This window comes from Trachemys scripta, chromosome 2 (genome assembly GCF_013100865.1).
Source record: "Trachemys scripta elegans isolate TJP31775 chromosome 2, CAS_Tse_1.0, whole genome shotgun sequence".
Taxonomy (NCBI): Eukaryota; Metazoa; Chordata; order Testudines; family Emydidae; genus Trachemys; species Trachemys scripta.
The window spans coordinates 194,489,724-194,509,134 of record NC_048299.1 but is presented as its reverse complement, the minus strand read 5'-3'; the positions used below and the strand labels follow the sequence as shown (position 1 = coordinate 194,509,134).

The window sequence follows — 19,411 nt, the reverse complement described above, 5'->3', positions numbered from 1 at the left end:
AGCATAAGCTTTCGTGGGTAAGAACCTCACTTCTTGCATCTGAAGAAGTGAGGTTCTTACCCACGAAAGCTTATGCTCCCAATACTTCTGTTAGTCTCAACAGTGCCACAGGACCCCCTGTTGCTTTTTACAGATTCAGACTAACACGGCTACCCTTCAGGTTAAGTTACTTCTGAGGGTGCCTATTACACTGCTACCCTTCAAGTCATCACTTTCATTAAAACCCCTTGCTTGATATGAACCAAATCAAGAAGAGCAGGGGGGTGAGGCATAGGCAAAGACCAAAAAAAAAAAAAAAAAGCCTCCACTCGTAGATGGCAGCCCTTTACCTGCCATGCAATCTTTTTCATGCACAGGACTCTGATGCAGGAGAGCTGGGTTCTAGTCCCACCATTGACAAAAGCTTCCTGTTGACATTAGGAAGGAGGTGCTGTGATTCCCCCATCTATAAACTGTGTGTTACCTACCTCACAGAGCTGTACCAAGGCTAAGAAACAAAGCCATCTCCTGTGTCTGGGAGGGGTGAAAGTCCAGAGGTGCTATGCAATGGGGGGAGGGGCAGAGGCACACACAGCTGGGCCACTGTCTCTGTTGCCACAAGGATCCTTCTCTCCTCCCCCATGGGCTGGCCTATGCCACCTTCTCCAGACATTAGTCTGAAATAGGGTCCCCATCTATTCTCAGTGCTTAGCCCAGCTCCTTGGGCCTGATGCTGGGCATTAGGTTATCCTAGGGGTTGTTACACATTTTGAGGAAGGTGCTACAGCAGTACGAAGTACTGTTTCTAACACACAAGCACTCCCTGTTTATGCAGGGGCTGGCCTTGTAGACTTGATTTCAAGTTTCTAGAAATAGAAATAATCAGATTCAAGATTGACCCTCTCAAAAACTGGTTTAACAAATGTTTTCAATGAAAAACAGTTTAGAACAGTCAAGTACAACAGGTACGGACACCACTTATTTAGCCTTACAAAAAGGCATGGTGGTAGTTCCTACAACAGCATGGACAGGCTTCCTCATTAACTCCTGAAGTGCTAGGTCTCATATACTTGCTGTGCTAATGTCCTCCAGTACCATGACACTGTGACCAATGGGAGATTAGGAGGTATCTGGAACCTTGGCCACACAGCACATGTGTTCTGCTTGGGCTGACCCAAGTTAGTTCTGCATCTGTCAAGTAGTTAAAAGAACAGCCAGCCGAAAAATTAATATATAGACAAAACAAATGAAGCAGCAGTTTAATAGTGCACAGATCCCCTTTTGCGCACTTGCAGGGTGACTGTGGACTTGGGGCTTGTCTACACTTGAAAGCTACAGTGGCACAGCTGCAGCTGTCACTGTAGCACTTCAGTGCTACCTATGCTAAAGGTATAGCATAGGTTGGGGTTCTCAAACTGTGGGTCAGGACCCAATTTTAATGGGGTCATCGAGGTTGATGATAGTAAGATTCTCCTACTGTTGGCCAGGCACCAGTGTGAGTCTAGACAGCAGGGTGGGAAAATGCCAGCGGCTCTAGACTAATGCTAGCCCAATGGTGGGAAAATTTGTGACAATTATCAGTATACACAAGGCCCTGGCAGCATTCATTTTACCTGCCTACATAATGGAAAGTTTGAAAACGGGTTGGGAGTCACTCACAGGAGAAATTGCTAATAATTCTTTAAGTTGCAGAGAGAAAGAGACAGTGAGCTTAAAAAGTGCAGTTCTTACAGCACCTGGAGATTCTTCTTTTAAATCCCTAGTTTTATAAAAGGCATTTTAGAACCATGGGCCAGATTCTCTGGCCTGTTCAGGGTGCTTTGTGCTACTCTAGAACTCAACTAGCCAACAGAAGATTCCCTCTTTCTAGAGGAATCCTCTGATGGCATGAGACTGGCAGCGAGGCTCCTACATCCTCCTCCCACCACCCAGAATAGGGGCACATCTGGGGGAAAGACAGAGGATGGGGCCAGGATGTGTCTAAGTCTTGGCAAACCCTGTTCTGGAATGGCCTCTTGGGAGACATAGGCTAATGAATATAAAATGTAATGCCGGTGGCTGGCCCAGGACTGGAAGGCTGCAAAACTGGGTTAATCTGGCCCTCATAGTTGCCATAGGGATGGCAGGAGTTCTAACAGCATCAGCTCATCACCAGTACAAATACTGAAGGAAAAATTTAACTTCCTTACTCCTCCCAAGTTCAGGTGAATGGGCTCAGGCTGTAATAGGGCCTGACTGGTTTGTGTTTTGAAGAAATAATGCAGGATCTATGGCTGTTTGGCTTTTTCAGTCGAGTGATCCAATGACATAATCTAGCTGTTTTCGTATTAGGATATTTTTTGTTAAATATTAAGGAAGAGCAAAAGCGTATTAGTGACGTCAGAGGAAAACAAGAGAATGGACTGCATGCCTGTGATTAATATTAACAATTCAGCAGCTCAGTTTTAACTTTGTTACATATCAAAGAAAAAATAAAAATAAAAACAGCTTTCAGCCTTCTACATGGAAATGATTTAGAATTTAAAGCTAAGATAAGAGGGATGCTGTCGCACCAGAACACGCAGTTACAGCACCTTTCTGCTACCCACTGTGCGATGTCACTTTCACAAATACAATTAAAATAATAAAGACATTCCTAAAAGCTGCACAGAACTTCTGGATGAAGTTTAGCATGACTGCTACCTTCATACCTGTCTAAAGTTGGATCTTCCCCCACCCTCCCTACCTATAAAACATGCAGCCAATCCTAGAAGAGAGAATCAGAGAACAGACTGTTTTTTGGAAAATAAAATAAAATACACATACATCATCATTTATTATTTTTTCTTGATAGCCTTCCATTTTGGTCTTTGAAAGACTCCTAGTACCTCTCCCACAATGCACATCAACTACAGGCTCAAAAAAGAGAGGTTGCGTGTAGTTCTTTAGATTCTGTAAAAAGTTCAGTGCAATTGATGCATATAGGAAGAGTTAATTATATACAGCTCTTCAGCTTGTGATATGGAAGGTTTGGTAGGAATTGGTCATACTGTATTTTTCTACTGCTTAGCAGAAGCAGTATTTTAATGCAAAACATACTTTAATGCTTAGAGTCCAGTGGGTCACATATGCAGTTATATTGCTATTCTAAAGACTATTTTGACCTGTTTCCTTTTTTCGTGTAGCCCAGTAAGTGCTAAAATCTTACTCATCAACACTGCCTTTGCCAAAAGATACAACCATTTGACGTTTGCAAAATTCTAAAAAGCAGTAAAAAAATTTTCTTTACAATAGTTTACACGTGAATAATTAATACACACAAAGGCTATGCTCCAAAGGAATTTTATTGTCCCCAGGTTTTTTTTTTTTCCCTTCAATAAAGGACAATGAAAAAACCCCCATAAGCAATATTGTCACCATGAACGTTGAAAGAATTTGTTTTATACACGTAAGAGCCACCACAAAGGCCTGTTTGCTACCTTCATTGCAGCTGTTAGCAAGGCTGAGCTGGCTTTGAATTCTCAAGAACTGTTTTCATGTATAAAATACAAGACCATTGCATTGCCAACGACAGTTGTTTAAACCCCCTTTGGGTCTCCTCTGATGCACTTATACAAGTCCTAGTTTTATTAAACACAGTTAGAAAAAAAAAAAAGATTTTAAACACTCATTTAAATGAGCTCACTGTGCTAGTCCCACATTCTTTTCAACAGAAATTCATTTAAAAATGTCTATGGAGAGAGGCTCAACTTTAAATCTAATAATATAATCAATATACATATAAATAAGACTCACTTTCTTTTTAAATCTTCATGGGAAAGTCAATTCCCATAGCTCAATGCATGGCAGCTTTCTAAATATTAATAAATATATTACAGATATTTACAAGCTTTTGTTTTTCTGTTCTGACACGGATATGAACTGTAAGCCATAAATAGGACATTGTGGGCAGCTTCATAAGGTACGCAGGTAAAGTGGACTGGTCCTTGACACTTGGAATGGGTTTGTGACACTAGCACGAAGGGTGAGGTGGAAAGCTCAAAATAGTCCACTCCATACTGATCCGGGCAAAGAGTGGACGGTGCTTCTTCCGCCTTTGCTTGACTTTGTTTCCTCTGCCAGCACATTGTACAAGGGCCTATTTTCCCGAATATAGATGGAAGCAACCAGTGTGGAAAACCCCCCTGGAGAATGGCAGCTCTATGGCAGGATTCCCCTCTCCAGGTGCCTCTGTGCTACCATCGCACAGCCCTGGAGGGGCTGAGTCAGGCAGACGGGATAGAACTGGAAACAGCCAGCCTTTGCACCCTGCTGCCCTCACACACTAGTGGACTCTAAGTTGACGGCCATTCAGTAGTTCACAGGACCATTTTTTGTTCTGTGTTTGTACAGTGCCTAGCACAACAGGGTCATGATGTGTGACTAGGGTTCCTAGGTGTCGCCGTAATACAAACAACACACATTAGTAATGATGCTAGAAGCAGCGTCAGCTCTCCTCTACAACATCTATGAGGATGCACTGATATGGGAGAGAAGACCTCACCAAGGGAGCTATGCTGCAGGGAGCAAGGATGTTGCACTGAGGGGTAGGCCTTCATGGATGGCCCAGGATCTGCAGGGCTGGAGTCTGATTTCACTGCCCATATACTGGATGGTGAGGCATTATGAGGCCATGGCTTCTACCACAAACCCCTCCCAACAGAAAGAAAAACATGCCGGATCCTCTGTACCCCTGAGAGCCTCAGAGACATTAAGGAACGCGTTTCCTGCTCCTGCAGCTTTTTCCAACGGGCCATGGAAAGGAGCAGTAAATAGATGTATGGGGTGTAGAAGGGGATGTTTCCCAAGAAAAATTACAAACAGAATAATGGGGGTTTAAAATAAAAGCCCTATGTGCTTTCCTGGGAGTTGGCCGTCTGGTGTGAATACTATGCAATACAGCAACGGAAAGAGGTGGGTGGGTGGGCTGCAGGGATTAATTTTGGCACAGAAACATAAGTGGCAAAAAAGGGCAACCTGATTGAGGGGCTATCATATGACTACCGGGGGATCTTTCATTACCCATTTCACATAAATTGCACAGTGCTACCCCCGCTATCGTAGGTCCTTAACTCATCAAGATATTGTAATTTATATGAAAGACCCATCATCCTGAGGTCCCCAGACAGAGGGGGTAACAGCTGCATGGCCCTCTGCAGAAAGGAAAGGGTTAAGAATGGGGACTCACCTATAACTCTGAACTTCCTGTGGTCATCAGTTCAGGCAAACCCTTAATGTTATTACCCGATACTCGCCGTGTGTGCAAACTGTGTGTTTATGTAAATACGATTAAAGGAAAATGAGGATGGGCGTGTCCCAGGATGGGTTTAAAGAGTCCTTTGTACAGGCTTTTCAGAACAGCCCAAACACACACTTACCTAATACTAGACTAGCTGCTATGGAGCTATTACAGCTTAACTCGCAAATATGCCTTGAAGGGGGAAATCCTGCATATTTGGGTGGCAGGGATAGGATTCGGGAAGCCTGTGAAGGCGGTGTCAGTGGGTGGCTATTGCCTTTCCACACTGCAGGGCTGGTGCAGTAGCAGTTGCAGAGTGGCTCTAATGTTACTCAATGGAATGTGGGAGCCAGACTCCGATCATCAACCCAGTTCCTCTGCATCAAGTCTAGGATTTGGCGCCTAGTGACTTTTTAAAATGCATAATATTTGGTTCAAGAGATTCTATTTTGTAAATATGTATTTAGAGTTTGAAAACAGATCAACCTTAATTGTATTACAAAAACCCTGTCCTTTGGAGCAGTTCTGAGGTATCTCTCATCAATCTCTAGTACTGAAATGTTAATAAATAGATCTGAATCTTTCCTACTATGATAGTATATAATACAGCACTGTATTGATATTAAATATCGATCTGGGTATGAAAAATGTTATGAAAAGGTTACTGTGTATGCACAGTCGTTGATTTTCAAGTATTAGTAACTTGGTTGTGTTAACTTATTTTTAAATACCAAAATGACCTATCTCCATATTATGGACTAAACTCTAATTATGTTTTAACTGCTTTAAAAACAAAACATTTGAATCTAACAAAAGAGCAAAAAGCATGTGATGTTTGTTAACATTGTAACATTATTGAAACTTTTAACAGCTAGACTTTTTTCTCCATAAGTTTGTTAAAAAGCAAAAAAGGTGCTCCTAATCTGAGACTCTGTTGTCTCAAATTTCATCAGGATCCTACATTTTACAGCCAAATTATAAACCCCTGAAAAATGGGATTTATAATGGATATGCTCCCGAACTTTTAATTATAGCAGTGCTTGTGTGTTCCACTATAATACAAATATACATATTACCCATACTTCCTCTCTGGGTAACCATGTTACATACTTTACAGAATTCAGTTAAATTTAGAAGCCTCTCATTTCCCACCCTCCCCATCGAGTGTACAGCTCTATCTACTGCTAAAACTACTACTACCAAATACAATAATCACAATACATTCAAGATAAGGAATAAACTACTCCTACCTGCACAGGAGACACTTATAATTACACCGGGGCTTTGAAGTAGAGCAGCTCAGGGAAAATGGCCCCCCTTTTGGGCATACAACCTATTCAGATATTTTGCACTAGAACACAGACATTATCAAGTTCCACAATGAACCATGATCTCAGAGCAGTAACAACAGTTGAAAGAAAGATAATGTTGATAGCACTAGCAAAACCTTCTAGGTTTTGTGCTGTGAGACAATGAGACCAACAGCCCACACTAGGTTTTTGGTGTACAACATGGCTCCATGTGCCATATAAACTAGAACATGAACACTATTAGGTTGGTAATGCCAATATGACTTACTGCTTACAATTGTGCTAACATTGACACCTGTGTTAGATTTGGTTCTCCTTTAGGAATACAATTCAGCTCTTGTCCTGAAAACAATTCAAGGAATGATAAAAAACTGAATGCAAGTAAAGGCTTTCTATCTGCACAATGCGCACACATACACACAAAGGCAACATTTTCAAACTATTGTTTCCTTCCAGTGCCAATGAGTTATTGGCTGGCCTATTACATACCATTATCTACAGATATGAATGTAGAGTCTGTGGAAACTGTAGAGTAGCAAACCCTGTGATCTAATGCAAATTCAAGCTCGTTAAGTAAAACAAAGGGAAGGACAGTTTCAGTGATCTTTCTCACGGATGCTGACCTCATGAAGACAAAAGCAAAGAAAAAGGCACAAGACTCAGATCTCATTGATAGTTCTCTCAGAAGGGCAGTATTCAGAGGGGCCTGGTGATGCCATGTAGAACGACTGTGTTTTCCTTTTTAACCTGGCTCGTTTGTTGGCCAGAGAGAGGCTGCGCCGGCTTGAGCTGATGATTTCTGAAATAAACTTTTTGCAGTCCACACACACCTCCATGGTGCTCCAGTCCTCCATTAACTCTTTGGGAAACTGCAGATCTTCATTTGATTTATCCACAGACTTAGACTTTGTGGACAACCTTAAAAACAAAGAAACCGTCCCTTACTCATTATCATTACTTACATTCAGCACTGCTTTGGACGCCAATGGAGACACCTCCCAAAGAGAAAGAATACACTATTCCTGTCCCAAGTCTTCCTGTTCCCGACTTAATGAGGGTGCAACAAAGCAGTAAGGAAAGGATGGAGATGGGAAGACACGTCAATAAGATTACATGGTTATTCAGTGAAGGCTAGTGTAAAGCATGATTTGGCAAAGAGAATTTTATGAATGACTACATGGATGTCTTAATTTCGCTAATTTGCATGTGTCAGACACCCTGGCAGAAGTGGGTCTTAAAGACAGACTTGCACACACAGAGAGAGGGGTCCATGGATCTACATCCTGACCTGATCCAAATGAAACAAACCTATGGCTAGAGAGTAGAAAGTGTTTGACATGTATACAGGGGTGAAAGCAACTGAAAGGACTTACCGGTACGCCAGAATCCTAAGCGGGGGTGTGGCCTCAACAGATGAGGCGGGGCCTTTAAATCACCAGGCCCTTTAAATCACCCCCAGAGCTACCAGCTGCAGAGACGGCTGGGAGCCCCAGGGCTCAGGGGCAATTTAAAGGGCCCGGGGCTCTGGCCGCCGCGACTGCAGCGGTGCTCCGGGCCCTTTAAATCGCCGATGGAGCACTGCTGCCGTTACCCCAGGGCTCCGGCAGCAGGGCTCAGGAGGTGATTTAAAGGGCTCAGGGCTCCGGCCTCTGCAGGGAGCCCTGGGCCCTTTAAATCGCCAGCCTGGGGAAGCTGGTACGGTCCGGTGTACTGGCTCTTGCCGGTACGCTGTACCAGCTTACTTTCACCTCTGCATGTGTAAGTCACTGTCTAATAAGGGAGAATTTCCCTATTCAGTTACCAAGAACAGACAGATTTTTCTTCTGAGGATCCATCTACACTAGAAAAAAAATGTGAGAATATTTATCAGCTGTACTGATATTACTATCATTGTCAGCTATAGTATAGACAGGGGACAGAGCACATTTTAAATATCGTGTCAGCAAGTCTTATTTAAGTAAATATAGTTTATATTTACTAAGTAGTAAATGAAAAGTAATCAGGATGGGTTTTATTCCACTAGAAATGTAAGGAAAAACCTCCATCTTTATCCAATGGAAAAATGAAATTGGTAAGGAAAGACATTTATATCTTTGGGTTTCTAAAAAGATGAGACAAACATTGGAAAATTTAAACAAACTACAAAAACAGAGCCTAGTATATTATGTCTCATTAGCAACTAAGAGACTGAGAAGATCTTATGAAGAGCTGCTACCAGAAGCACAGATGAACTAGGAATGTCTCTCACCTGGACATGCTCCTAAGCGGCCGGTGGTGACTGGTGGAGGGTTTTTCTGGTCTCATAAAACTGTCTCCTCTCTGCAAAGCAGAAGGTCCCAGAGAGAAGATAGGAAGGGTGGAGTATGGCTTTGATGGCAACCGCATCTGTTACAAGAGCAGGAGAATGACAGCCTGAAGTATCGTTACCAAAAAGACAGCCTTTCTGAAAGGAACAAATGGTAGGTTCCTGAACTTACCTTTTTGCAACACTGTGAACATACAGGCCTGTGTAGAAAAGTAAAAGTCTGAATCATTCAGTGGAAAGAAATGTTATTTAAGTAAGACAGTGTGGAGTTCCACATTTACTGCCTTATTGACTATCACCTTAACGTTTGCTTAGTTTACAGGTAAACATTTTTTCCCCAACTGCCAATACTACCAACTCAAATGGAATCTGAAATTCTCTTTGTTCTTTTGGGTTCACATGTCACCCCAGAGGATTCTGTAGAATCTATCTCATTGCCTCATAACCATATGGGCTCTGCTGGGCTAACAGAGGAGCACTGTTACGGTTTTACTCTAAAACCTGAGCCGCTCTGAATCTGAATATATTAAGGGAGCAGGTATGTTGAGTAAGGAAGAGCCATTTTTAGTCATTTTTCTGACCATAACTACATTTCAAGAACAAAACCAAATAACACTGTGAATTAAAATAGAAACCAGTGAGGTATGAATCCTAGTATTTCACTCTGAACAAAAACTCACCTCTTACAAAACTGACAGGTGTAGGACCAGGTGAAGAAAGAAAACCTCCTTGTTCGACAACAGAAACAGAGCTAAAGAAATTTAAAACAGAAGAGACTGCAACGTTAGCAGTACAGTCCTGGAAATAAAATTGCATGCTTCTAACTTGGCCTTTGGTGAAGATGCACAGACTGAAGTTGGGATAGATTTATTTGATGAGTTTAATGTGCAGGAGCCCAGGGGAGGAAAAGGAGACACTGTAATTTTTTTTTAGTGATCTGTAATCTATGGAAGAAAAATACACTGGCAGATGGGTGCTCTCATATTAAATCCCCCTGAGTCACATGATGCATGATTTCCCAGAAGCTTTAAATTCCTTTTAGCTTGTTACTCATGAGCCTCTGAATGTCATGCCTAAGGCTCAAAAAATAAGAGTGTGAGATTAATGCATCCTGTTTACCTTTGGAGGACAATGGAGCCTTAAAATAATCCCACTTGCTTTAAAACTCAGAACGTACAATTCAGCCAGGTAAAGAGGGGAAAAAAATTCCTCACCCACTTTATTCTAAATGAATTAGAAGAACTTGTTGACATCTCTCATTGTCTCTTTCATATACAAGGGCCTTGGTTCCACAGTCTTTATACAGGGAAAGTTTCTGTGACAGACTGGGGGCTCTGGGTCAAGTTGTGAACCCTGTCTTGTTTTGTGGGTACCATTTTGTTTCCAGAGCTCCACTTTAAACTGTAATCTTCATTTTGGAGTGCGACCCTCATGTTGTATTGCAATCTCCAATGTGGATTAGAGCACTCATTTTGTAGTGGGGGCTCCAGACCTAGTTGAATGACTATATCTGATAAGTTGGCACAGAGCAATCCAATGCCAGCAGTGCTGTTTGTCTTTCTACTGTCAGCCCAACCATAAGAAGAAAGATTATCTGCACAGAAGCTGAGACATGGTGGGGGTGGGATGCAGGGAAGGGACTGTAGGACCTAACCAAAGGGGTTATTTAAGTGGGAATACTCTATGTGAAGGAACTATCTACTGCTACATGCCAGGACAACACGTTAAGGACAGAGAAGGCAGGACCAGCTGCTTGGCCTAGGGATGCTGACCAAACCCTGTATTCACAGGAGGGGTGAGATCACAATGGGGGCTGTATTCAGGATTTTGTTTTTTCAAACATCTGTAACTCGCTCATGTGCTTTGTTAAGAGTAAAGTGTCTGTGGTTAAGAAATTCCTTTGCTAAGCCTTTGTTCCTTGTTTGCCTGCCATGTTGTCCCTGAAGGGGCAAATCAGGAAGCTCAAAGCACCCACGGAGAGGTGGAACATATGTAACAATTGGAACTTGGTAAGGCTGCATCACTGGTTCTAGGTCCAAATGAGGTCCCAATTCCCAAGAAGGGTAGCAGATATAGGGTCTGCACTTGGGAGCATGCATGAGAAACCCAGGGCTAGGAACAGTGATCAGACACTATCCAGACCCAAGGCACTTAGAAGCATGTGGGAATCAGCAGCTGGGTCCACTCACAACAGACTGGTGTCCATTCAGACAAGGGAACTGGACTTGGTTGTGACAGCTTCCATTGATTTAAATGGGAATTAAAAAAAAATACTTTATATTGTAAAACTTTTATTATATCCTATTTTACCTGTAGCTCTGGTCTCTCCAGAAAAAAAATATGAAGTAGCATGGCTGTGTATGTGTGTGTGTCTAGGGCAGTGGTTCCCAAACTTGTTCCACCGTTTGTGCAGGGAAAGCCCCTGGTGGGCCAGGCCGGTTTATGTACCTGCCGCATCCGCAGGTTCGGCCGAGCCGCCGCTTCCAGCAGCTTCCATTGGCCTGGAGCAGCGAACCACGGCTACTGGGAGCTGCATTTGGCCGAACCTGTGGACGCAGCAGGTACACAAACTGGCCCGGCCCACTAGGGGCTTTCCCTGCACAAGCGGCAGAACAAGTTTGGTAACCACTGGTCTAGGGGAATGATGGGGGAAGGATGTTTTATTAAACTTAAGGTAAAAAAAGTGTGAGAGAGAGACCACGCGCAACAACTACTGTCTCTTTATGGAGGGTTAAACACAAATGTGATATTCCAATACAAATTTTTGACGTTTCCATATATAAACCAAGGAAACTGGCCCATATGTTACTTCATGTAGGGAAAGTTTAGTTTAGTTTCTCCAATATAAATTGAAAGTCAGACTGGTCAATTACTAATGAAAATCTGGGACCTGAATTCTGGTTCCAACTCCTATTCTTTCACTGACTGGAATCTGTGTGATTCACCTCCCTCCCTAACAGCTCTCAGTGGATCAGCTGAAACAAGCATACCTTTCCTTTTTTGAGGGCAGTGTAGACATCTTTATACTGCTGGTACTTTTCCAGCTCTGCTTTCACCAGCACCTGACGAATGTGCATGACTTCCTCCACTGTCAGAGCCAGACATTCCACTGGGTAACAAAATTCCTCCTGGAAGCCAAAAATCTACATTACTATGTAACCCATCATCTTTTCAAGATTTCAGCCTAGAAAGCCAGCCACCTAGTTAGTAACTTCAAAGAAAAGATTTCACAACCCAAAAACAGAATAGCACTGGCTGATCCATGGGCATCACATGAGTTTCAAACGAACTAAGAGACTGATTATGTGCAATTTTTTCTATGAGCACTTACATCATCTGACACCTGTTTCCATTGATTTTATTTTATTTATTATGAATATTTGTTTTAGCCAATTACAATTCAATTTTATAATTTGAAAGGACACAAAATGATTTGATACATAGGTGTAAAAGATATTTCTTGGCACTGTTCCCTTTGATAGTATGTTGCTTAAAGAAAAGCAGCTTCTCTGAGACTTTGTGGTGCCCAGAGTAGCTGAAGAAAGCGGTTAGTAGCCACCTCCAAAAGAATTTTTATTCAATGGTACCACATATTGGTAATCATGGTTATAATTAGAGCCCGAGAACAAAATCTAGACCAAAGGAATAGAAAATGTATTATATGCAGTTAATACACCTTCCCTCCAAGATGATGATAATGTCAATTTAAACTTTATTAAAGTAATCTTAAAATATAAAGTTTGAGCAAAACAGTTAATCCGTTGTTGTGTTCTTACTGGCAGGGAATTACACCCAGGCTACTAATGATGGAACTACTGCCCATCTGTAAAACTTCCATACACTCTGTGCTAGTGCATTTAAGAGAATAGCAACCCTGAGCATATGGCCTCTAACTTCGGTACCACAGAATAAAAAGCCTCGTTCCCATCTGTAATCCAGCCCTGAGGTTGATTGCATGGTTCTAACAGAAAGACAGAACTGCCCTGGCAATTCCCATCACTTTTTGCTTAGTGCACCTGTTCACTTAGCCCAGAGGGGCTATGGTGCCGAAGTGACACAGAAATTTAATGTTCTCTGAATAAATAAAGGAAATCTCCTCTGTACACAAAGAAACTGATGACAGCACTCTACGGATAGCTTGGAAATCTAACTGATAAATCAGAGTGCTCAATTTAGATAGATAGTCTTAAAATTCTGTTCTGACTTTCAATTAGAGAGAAAATATTTTGATCTCTGTTGCAGACCTGGAAAACATTAGCATTTAGGAACCACTATATTTTAAAGAACTATTGTCTTATCTACCTAGAAAAGGAACATAAAGAAAATTCACCCTGTTTAAGGTACCCACAAAAAGCTAAAATTTAATTTATTTTGGTTTTCTTAGACAAGCCAAACCTCTGGGGTATGTTCTTTCTGGAAAAACCAAACTCTATCAAAACCAAATGTGATTTCCTCTGAGAGGTGTAAAACTCCATGAACATACAAAATACGTCATTTCATTAGCAGCAAACTTCCACGTAACCAGCAGCTAGCTGTCAGTATTGTATTTTAGATCCTTATGATGACAGCACTATTAGATATCAACAATACTTTGGGAGGGATGGAGAGGAAGAATAATGGGTGAGAGAATGTGGGGCAGGCAATGCCAATGAGAAACTTATTTTCTACAGAATGAGATGTCAGGATGGTGTTTGTGGCAAATGAGATTTACTAAACGCTTTTCATCAATCACAGTTTTCAGTCTTTTAGAAAGCTATTTCCTTACAGGAGGGATATTTTTCCTTTAATACAATCAAGTATCATATTTAATTCTTCCCTTAGACAACAAAATATTCATTATGATGAAGATTTAAACACTAATTTGTTGCATATTTAATGACATGATAAATACACGTTTCAACTTTTAAAGTTTAGCCTCTTTAATATGTTTCTTTAATCTCTTAAGATGCTTTATCAATAAAAATTTGTTTCTGTAGAACTAGTACTTCAGATGTTTACTAGATAGCAGAAGAATGATGTGGATCTGTTCTTGCAACCAGCAAAATTAATTTTCATTAAAACTTGTGTGAATAGCCAGCAGGGAAAAGGGGGAACATGGAAAATGTTCACTTGTTTAAATGCTAATGTTTTAATTCCAGCAATTACACAAGGACAACAAAGCTTTAATGCAACATTAAACAAAAGTTAAGTGATATACCGATTTCTGAAGAATGTTTAATTTTTTTCCTTCTCAGAATAAAAATAAGTACATGCCGAATTTTTAATTTCAACATTAGCTCAGTCTTTAAATTAAGCTAATTAAAATTACACTAACCACTGACTAAAGTTTACAAAAACAGTAACATTTTAGAGTTTTAGCTTTAACTCCTATCATTAATCCTTGTCCATGTCATAGGGGCTGCATATGGTAGTGTGTGTAATGTCCTAAGTCCTCTGCAATACCTACACTCAGCGGAGCGTGTTAAGGACAGAACCTGGCTTCTGAATTTACTTGTTTTTCTGGATTTGAATCCAATCATCAATTAATATTAATTAAAGACAGTTTAGTGTGGTTATTTTAAATGGAAAAAAATAAGCCATGTTAAAAGTACTTTTCTGTACATAAAAAGTTAATGAACTTGTAAAGAATTTGCTTAACATTTTGACTATGTAGTCATAACATACCAAGGGCTCAATCAGAGCTATTACAGTGTAAGTGTGGTGACTTTATATCAAGAATAACATGTAGTCTGAATTACATCTCCATAATAGGAAATAAGTGCTTTGTAGATTATTTTCAATGTATCCTCACCTAAGAGCTTGTGCTGATTATGTATAAACAGTACATGTTTCATATTAATGTATTTATTATACCCAATGTGTTGTAAAACTTTGCATTACAAGTTATTACCATGCATTCAAAAGCGTCACAGCAAGAAAGTAATGTATTCAAGTGCTGGGTGAAATACAAAAGTTATGCAATTCAGATTATGTTAGCCACTCTAAAGTCTATGCCTAACTAGACATCTTCAGTCTGGAGTACTCAGTTAGATATCTCTAGACTACAGATAGTCTTGCAATATTTTCTGGTTGGGACCAGAAATGGGAGGGGGAAAAACCCACTAAATTTCAGAACCTTAAAAATTGTTGGTTCCTGTTCAGTTCCAAAAATGGTTTGGGGGAGTTATTTTCTTCTCAACTGGTTGACCTAACCTGGTGCAAGCCAACTACTGATCATGCTGGATACTTCTGATACTTAAGTGCATCGAAGACTAAAACCATTGTTAGGGTTTTAAGTAGTATTTTGCTTAGAAATGCCATTCTATTCCATGATACGGTATGTCCTGTTAAAGCAACAAACAGCTTAATCTTTTCAACACAATCCAAGGATCACAGTGGTTTTGCTTGTGAAGGTTGGTGGATCTTCATGTGCTGTACATTTAAGATTTGGAAAACGTGTCCCACTGATAATATTATGATGTTGCATTTTTAGTTTGCTGTCCTTTCACAACTGATTTCTTTTTCCCATGAGGTGATTGAAGGTTCTAAGCACACACAAGTATTCTACAAACATTGAAATCAATCTCAATCAGGAGTAGTGTGCCAACCTAAGCTGTTAATTCTTGCCACAGCTTAGGAAGTGCTCCCCCTAGAAGTCATGTGCTTGTAAAGATAATTTCCAAAGCCAGCATAAAGAGGCAAACCTTTGGGGGTTTCCACCTGCTGGTAAAAGCTCTGTCACACAGATAATACATAGCCCTTGCCACTCCAACCAGGGCTGCTTCAAAGGGATGAGAGCTGAGCAGAGAAGCTGTTTGTATGGTTGAAAAAAATGGTCTGAAAGTCGTCCTTGGAAAAAACTTGGTTATCCTAGGAACCTGAACAATAGATAGGAAGCAGAATAGGGAACGCTAAACATGAATGAAATAGTTAGCAGGGATTCTGGATCATGAAAATAAGAAAAATCATGAAGGCTTTCACACATACACCTCAGTACACTGACTGTATCTTACTGATTAAGTACCAAGTTGGGTGACTTTGGTAGGTACACCACAAGGCCAACCCTGGAAAAATAGTGAACTCTCCAGTTGCAGTTTCTGCAACTTCTCATTTACCATTGATATGCTGACATGAAAAAGGGCTCTGTTTGGAATTTTTCCAAGTTTGTTTCTCCCCACTCCTCTTACTTTAGCACTAATTGGTATGCTGAGATGCCTGTTCACAAAATCCTAGTTAGTATGCAAGACAGACCAGTTGCCTGCTAATTCTGCTAAGAAACTGTAGCAATGGCCTTTTTACTTTAGCATTGATGTCTATTTAACGACAAGCTCTTTCACCTTGAAGGGAAATTACTGTCACTGGAGCAGATAAGAATTTGAAACTCCATCAATCCTGGAGGAAAGGATGAAGAAGTGTGCAGTCAAATAAAAAGTAAAGCATTTTTTTGCACTTATCTAGAGGCTTCCACTCAAGGAACTGCAGTATCACAAATGCAGCGTTTGGTTTAGAAAATAAGAGATGCCAGCTTGTATGAGTGGTGAAGAATTCCACGTCAGGGTGCAGGAGCTGGTTAGGTTACTGGTTACACTAGTACTGAAAACCTTGCATTGAATTAAAACAAAAAGATCAAGTGATTTATCAGTTACCCACCTCCAGAGGGCACTGTTGCAAAGATTAAAAAATATATTTAACAGCGGCACATAAAACAGACTGCATTAAAAGAACATAATTTCAACATCAATTTTCTTCCTTTTCACTTCATACAGAAAAAGCATGTTGAACAAGTTGGGTGAAGGATTACAGAGTGTTCTTTGGAGTAAATAAACTGTCCCCACATGATCTGAAACCCTCATTTATGTGACCCTGCAGGAATCCAATAGATGTTTCCTTGCTGCTTGGCTTGAAGTTTCTGCTGCTTATTTTTGTTGTTGTTTCAGTTTGGTAGGCCAATTAGAATTTTTCTCTCTTGGTTTTAAAACACAAACACACAAACGAACAAACACACCACTTGACAGCTGCCAAATACCAATGAATAGCTTATACAGAAGGAAAGATATATTTATGATCATTTGAAATAAATCATGTGAAAAACTTAATCAAGCTACTTAAAACAATGACCTCATATTTAAGCTTTTTTAAGTCTCCAAGTTTTGCGCTGGATCGATATCAGTAAATTGGCTGGATCAATATCACGATGTAATTTGTTTAGAAATACTGGAAGTGTAAAACAGCAAACACCTCAAAATGATACACAGAGCTTTTTTCATTTGTATATTTCTACCTGTGACTAATTATGTGAAAACAATCTTGTGGTCCCACATACAACGACTGCTGTACATTGTGGTAATGAAATTCTTTTTACATTGATCATGCCCTCATCCATGACCTCTCCTCTTAAGTGTTAGAGGTTCCAAAAGTTACACTCCAAACAAACTCTTGGAGAAAAAATTCTAGTTGTGTTATACTCTGCAGGGTTCATTACTGTTCCTTGAAAAATGAGCTAAGAGTACTGAATGCCATTCACCCAGGATCACAAGCTGTATTCAAGCTAGAAGCATGTGATACAAAGTTAATTTTTTTCTTGTGGAGAAGTGGGGAAAATATCCTCTGTATCCCTGAAGACTATTGTGTTATTACACTTCAACCTCATCACTCTGAAGGACTTGCCCCACAGCCACCATCTCTTTGGCCAAAGAAAAATAAATAGGACTTCAAAGCTCATCAGTGCCACTGTCAAGGGGAGGACTGGTGAGTATTCCTTCCACTGAAGGCTCCTATCAATCTCTCTACACATAGATACCTCAAAGGGACACTTGGAGCCCCTGCTGCTAGGGAAAACAAGAGACCAGGAATTGAACCCAGGTTTCTCACATGAACTTGCAAAGTACACTGTGCCAGCACAAAAGAGCCAACATTCCGTCCCCTTTGCCACTTAGGCGCTGTTGGAAAACAGTTCTCAATTAAAGCTAATTGATCAAATGTACTGTACGTTCTTTTCAAGGAGCAAAACAGTTTATGCCTCAGTGACCTCAACAATGCAATGTGGTCACACCAAGAGTTGGACTCTTCAAAGATTTTTCTCTCACATTATGACTTTAACCAAACTAGCTCTTTACAAGGGAGGAATAGAAAGACATTCATTCCTTCAGTTGTGAATTCAAATACTCCAATAACAAAGAGAAAATAGATTAGCTGCTTTTCCTTTTGAAAGGAGGCAATTCCTAATCTGTTATTTAGAAGCTATATTATTTTCTGAAACAGGCTGAAATAAAAGCTAGAGGTGGGACTGAGCCACCAAGTTCAGATCAGGATCCATATTTCTCCAAAGTTCTGGGACATCTGAATCTGGGGTTTTGGTTCAATACAACATCAGAGGCAGAAAATTTAATTTTGATCCAAACTCCCCCAAAAATTCAGGACTGGTTTGAATTTGGGATTTTGTTTTACATCCAGCTCTAATCACAATGTAACTAAGTTTTAATGTTGTTTAAACTCTTAGAAAGCTTCTATCTTATCACCACTGTGGAGTTATTGAACCTCCTCACACTATAGCCAATGCTCATGATACTTACAAGTGACCTGGAGCTCTGTTTTGAAGGTGGTAGGAACTGCCTCACGTTAGTCGGCGTTTCTTTTTCAATGGAGTGTCGCCTCTGTGGTGGTTGCCGCCTCTCTGGCTGTGGTGTGGATGATATTGGCAAAAACTTCGGAGGCACTAAAGATTCAACCAGCAGAAGTTAAACAATGTTATTGAATGCTCATTGGATTATCACTGGGAACAGCCACAGTTTTGGTAGAAAATCTATTGTTAATTTCCAAAGTAACACAAGATAGAATATCTTCATATAGTCTTTAAATGGGTCATATTTTCAAAACCAACTGATGAACTGCATGTTCCCACAAAAATGCAAAGGCACCTACAGTTTCACTCCTATAAAAAAAACACTCGTGGGTATGCAATTACACTACTAACGTGCAAATGCCAATCTTTGTGCATAATTCAGGTTTCTGAAGGTGCAGTTTGCAGGTATTCACTCAAATTCTGCTCTTGTTGAATATAAATTTTAAAATCAAAGGGCACTGAAGGATGCACTCAACTTACTTTGCCACTGTTTTCAAAGAGAGAGCGTATAAAAAAAATGCTAATAATAATACAGAAACAATTTCAGAGAAACCTATGTGTTTTGGCAACATGAAAATATTTAGACACACACTGTCAAATTAAAAATCATGCTAATGTCAATCTATTTTAACTAAATATCGTTACAGAGTAACATCTAAGATAACCATAATTGAAAGAGATGACAGAGAAAAATATATTTCTCTATTTTTTCAGTTGTTTTACTTGTTGCATTGGCAGCACTTTGTTTATTGAAAACACTAGGGATTTTTAATGTATTTACAACCAACTATTCTCAGTGGCATTTTATAAAAAGTTCCAGGACACATTTCTATTTGTCTTAAGTTAGATAAAATTTTCTTTTTATAAAATCTACATTTAGAGCCAATTGTGATTTGACAGTGATCCTTTAAGGGGCCGCCAACATGTATCCCACATGTGCTGAGAAAAAAAGTCTGATT

At 40.2% G+C, this 19,411-nt stretch overlaps 1 protein-coding gene across 1 annotated transcript in view; it reads right to left on the bottom strand.

Annotated features, from left to right (window-relative positions):
- Nucleotides 1–3,284: 3,284 nt before the first annotated feature.
- Nucleotides 3,285–19,411, bottom strand: part of SPIRE1 (spire type actin nucleation factor 1) — a gene marked incomplete in the record, with an annotated part of 193,860 nt that continues 177,733 nt past the window's right edge. Inside the window, 7 exon segments of the mRNA XM_034762583.1 lie at nt 3,285–7,464; nt 8,795–8,931; nt 9,024–9,051; nt 9,532–9,602; nt 11,842–11,979; nt 15,535–15,708; nt 18,403–18,545. Of these exon segments, the coding sequence (XP_034618474.1) occupies nt 7,206–7,464; nt 8,795–8,931; nt 9,024–9,051; nt 9,532–9,602; nt 11,842–11,979; nt 15,535–15,708; nt 18,403–18,545 (950 nt within the window).